General features: G+C 37.9%; 1 protein-coding gene across 1 annotated transcript; it reads right to left on the bottom strand.

Moving 5' to 3' along the window:
- Positions 1–2075: 2075 nt before the first annotated feature.
- On the bottom strand, positions 2076–2680 carry LOC136206876 (josephin-like protein). Its single transcript, XM_065998074.1, has one exon. It carries the CDS (start codon positions 2633–2635, stop codon positions 2237–2239), a length of 399 nt encoding a protein of 132 aa, XP_065854146.1. The 5' UTR covers positions 2636–2680; the 3' UTR covers positions 2076–2236.
- Between the last annotated feature and the right edge of the window lie 1713 nt (positions 2681–4393).

A 4393-nucleotide genomic window follows, 5' to 3' on the forward strand; every position in this document is an offset into this window, starting at 1 on the left:
AAAAACTCGGTCCCAACTTAGTAATAACCTCTATGACCAAACTCTATTATATAATAACCTTTCAATTAGCCTGGTCCCAATAGTGTATTCCTATATAGAGATTTGTTGTATATTTTTAACTACGATGAAACGTTACAAATTTGAAAAGAGTGACATTACTCGTGGAAGTTAGATGTTTTACTAGGGAAATTTGCACCTATAAATTTAGTGTTTTGTTAATTTGTCTTGGAATTGGAAGATCCACGTACGACCCCTCCATGAAGTTTTGTCCCTCCGGCAGCCGTGGGGTGCTTGTGTTGTGTTAGTGTAGGCAAGTTGGGGTGTGGAAGATGTAGTCAAAACAATGAAATAAAGCAAAAATGTCGAGTGGGATTAATGGCTTTGATAGTAACTCCACTCACTGGCTCATTCTTCTATGCTTGGTCCACCTCTGGAATTGTCTGTTTCTATTCCTTCATCATTTGTTAAATTATGTCTTTATGTGCCAATCCAATTAAGGTTTTGATCCTACAACTAGCTGATTCTTTAAGTAGTATTATTACAAGAAATTGTCCAACAAAATAAAAATGGAATTGATTATGGATAACCGGATTCCCCGTTAAGTAAACGGTACTAAGATTGTCACACTATAATATAAAACGGTGCAAGGGATACCTAATTTCATGAAGAAGTATGTATACCCAACTCAATTATGAAACTAAGAATGTAATGACTCGATATGCTGCTTCAGTAGAAGAGCGAGATACTGTTTGTTGCTTCTGTGAAGACCACAGAATAAGAGACGATTGTATATATCCACTATAGACTCCAGTGCGAATTGAGCTTTCTCGTCAATAAGCAATCTAAACAAATTATTAAAAGTGATCGACTCAAAATAAGCCTCCAACCAAAACCCAAGAAAAGGGCGATTTGCTAAAACCCGTCTATTAGTTATACAATCAATAAAATACTCTTCCGGTATAGGACTTTGTAGCTTGGCCAGCCGATCAAATCGCTATTTTCTTTCCGTATATAAACAGATTGTTATGACATTTCAATTTTAATTTTACAAATTTCTAACTAAGTGCCGGTAAACTTTAGCAATGCAATTCCATAGAAAATAGTAAAATTGAGCTCATTCACCGTTAGATTCAGACTTTTAGGAGTTCTAATAAGCATAGATTTAACGGTAAATAACCAAATACTATATGGTCATCAAAGACTATGTGATCAAATCCGGATATTTATACTATGAGATTTGAGTTTCCCCAAATATTATTGATAAAATTGACTCTTATACCCAAATTTATTAAATTAATTTAGAAAGATTTGGCTCCTTTAATTACAATCTGTCACATAAGTTCCTACAATTCAATTTTTTTAGGGTAAATTTCAAATAAAACCCCGTGGTTTCACTAATTTTCAGATAAAGGACCGTGGTTTACTTTTTGTCAAAACGAGGATTGAGGTTTCGCACTTGGATTAATACTATTAAAACCATCTTTAACGACCTGAAAATAAAAATTTTCAAGAATTAAAGTTGTTCAATGTCATATTTTTTATGGAACTACATTTTCGATTTTCGAAAATCATCTTTTTTAGAACTTTCTCTCTCTAAACATTAACTCTCTCTCTTTACCAAACAACATCTAAACAATCTCAAAATAAAAAAGTTGAAGAATTAAAATTGTTTAGAATATTAGTAGTTCTTAAAATATGTCATTTTTGAAGTCGTCAAGAGTGATTTTAATAATATCAATCGAAAAAGTCCTTATTTTGCTAAAGTTGAAAACCTCAATCCTTGTTTTGACAAAAAGTAAACCACAGTCCTTTATCTAAAAATTAGTGAAACCACATGGGTTTTATTTGAAGTTTACCCATTTTTTTATATATACATATATATTTGACTCATATACTTTAATTTTCACAAAATCTCACCTTTAATTGAGTGTTTTAAAATACATGCACTGTAACACATTTTTGGTTTGACTATAAACATTTTAACAAATTATGTGATACACACCATAAAATTACCAGTGAAATGTCAAATTTTAAGAAAATCTAAAACACATAGAATTGAAGTAGCACACTGCCAATAAAATAAATAAATAAATATATATTACTCATAAGAAATAAATAATTTTTTTCTGAATTTACATATTCAAAACTGAAAAATTATGGTAAGAATATGATCAAATGATAATAAATTTGAATTTACATAGTAATTAATTAATTAATGCAATTGTAATGAATGAGTCTAGTAATTAGAAATTGTAGAAACTGAATTAGATCTGTGCAAAGATGAAGAATTAGAATTGAGGAATTCAATACAATCTTCAATTGCTTCAGCTCTCTGAGAATCTAATGCATCTGCAACTGATCTTGATCTTGTTAAACTGCTAGCTGAAGAAACTTTCCGAGAAGAAGACTGTTTTCTTCTCATGGCCACTAAACGAACAACTCTTGATACCTTAGCTCCGAGACGCCGTAGAATTCTCGCCGGAGAATAATTTGAAGAGGTTTTAGGTAGCCTGAAAGTGAAGATTCCGGCAGCCACTCTCTTCCTGTTTCCATTTCCGTGTTTAAGAAGGACGGTTGGGTTTTCTTGGGCATCGGGACTGAAATTGACTCGCCGGAGTGCTTTATTACTTGACATTTTAGAACAGTTTTAGAGAGAGAGAGAGAGAGAGGATTGAGGAGAAAGAAGAAGGGGGGGGGGGGGGGAGTTGGTGAGGTTGAAAGGAGTATTTATTTATGAATTTATTTGATATAAAGAGAAAGTAAGTGAAAGAGAGACAAGATAAAGTTGAAAATAAAGAAAATTGGAATGTGTGGTCATCAAAATGATTATGGGTCGTATGGGATGAGAATTTCTACGAGTGGACCGGATGCAATAGATCCAACTAATAAAAAAGAGAGAAACATGATACCTCATTAGGAGATGATTAATGTAGTGGGCTACTATATATCGCATCCGAATTCCGGTTCACCGCGCCCTATTGACAATATTGCCCTTGTCACTTTTTCAAACAAGAAAAGTTCACTTCTCAAATCCTCTCTACCTTCTTAGCATTTTCAAAAAACCGAGCTAAAACGACATGGCACCAAGGGTAGGCATGGGCAAAGGATTCATGGGTATTACGGTAAGTGTTTTACATTAAAAAATTTAACGTAATCATGATTTTTGCCTCCGAAATAGGAGCCAAAAAAACCCGGAATCGCACCAAACAGGTGCGATTTCCCTGCTCCACCTTTGGTGGAACGGACGAACTATCCGTTCCACCAAAGGTGCAGCAAGGAATCGCCACGTGGCTCTCCTTCTGGTGGGCCGCGCGACGCACCCGATCCACCGTAAGGTGGGATGGGATCGTTACCCGTCCCACCTTATGGTGGGTCGGGTGCGCCACGCGGCCCACCAGAAGGAGAGCTGCGCGGCGCACCTGTTTGACCCCTCAGTCGGGCGGGTTTCTTATCCGTTTGACCGAGGGGTCAAACGTTTGCGGCGCACCAGTTTGGCCTGCGGTCAGGTGGTGTAAACCACTCGCTCAGGCCAAAATCGGGCCGCTTTGTGCCTTTTTAAAAATTTTTTTAGCCCGGGCCGATGTAGGTAGACCCGAACACATAAAAAATTAAGGAAAATGGAAAATTGAATATAATAAATAAATAATTTTACAGGATGATGTTGTTGAGGCGGGTTCTGGCCGCAGACATATGACCTCACGTGTTGTTACTGCCTCTGCTCGGAGGGACCGGACAGAGCAGCGACGGTTGATGGCGGACGCCCAGAGGGCATATGCAGCACAGGAGGAGCGTGTCGGAGGACAGGATGAGGCGGCTGATGTAGAGATGGACGGAGATGACACTATGCCTCGTCCTAGTTCTGATACTTTCTCCGTACCTCGTGGTGTCGTGACGAGGGGTCGAGACGGACGATTTGCTTCTACCGCATGATCGTCTTCTAGTAAGAGTAATTTAAAAATGTGCTTATATTTATTTGTTTTATTCGTGATTATTAGAAAATATACCAAAAATTTAATGTAAACCGTTTACTGTAATTTCAGGTAGCAGCAAGCGCTCGAAGAGTGTTACAGATGATGACTGGGTTGTGAAGGATCCCGTCCCCGGGGGTCCATTTGATGGTACTGTGATCCCAAACTTTCTGGGACATGTTGCATGTGCTATTTGGGGCGGTCAGGATAGGGGCATCCTTAGGTGTCATACCAGATCAGGGTATTGCTCGAAGCTGAGATTATGGTACAGTGGTTCTTCCAGGACGATTTAGTTGCTTATGGAGACATCTGGCATGTTCCATCTACCTGGTATCATGCACAGTCACATAGATGCTGCTTTGATCATGACATTTGTCGAGCGGTGGCAGCCAGACACGTCATCATTTCACATGCCGTTCAGCGAG

The sequence above is a fragment of the Euphorbia lathyris genome, chromosome 9 (genome assembly GCF_963576675.1).
Source record: "Euphorbia lathyris chromosome 9, ddEupLath1.1, whole genome shotgun sequence".
Taxonomy (NCBI): Eukaryota; Viridiplantae; Streptophyta; class Magnoliopsida; order Malpighiales; family Euphorbiaceae; genus Euphorbia; species Euphorbia lathyris.

Excerpts from the sequence above, each read along its gene's own strand:
- LOC136206876 (XM_065998074.1), bottom strand. The coding sequence starts at position 2,635 with ATGTCAAGTAATAAAGCACTCCGGCGAGTCAATTTCAGTCCCGATGCC.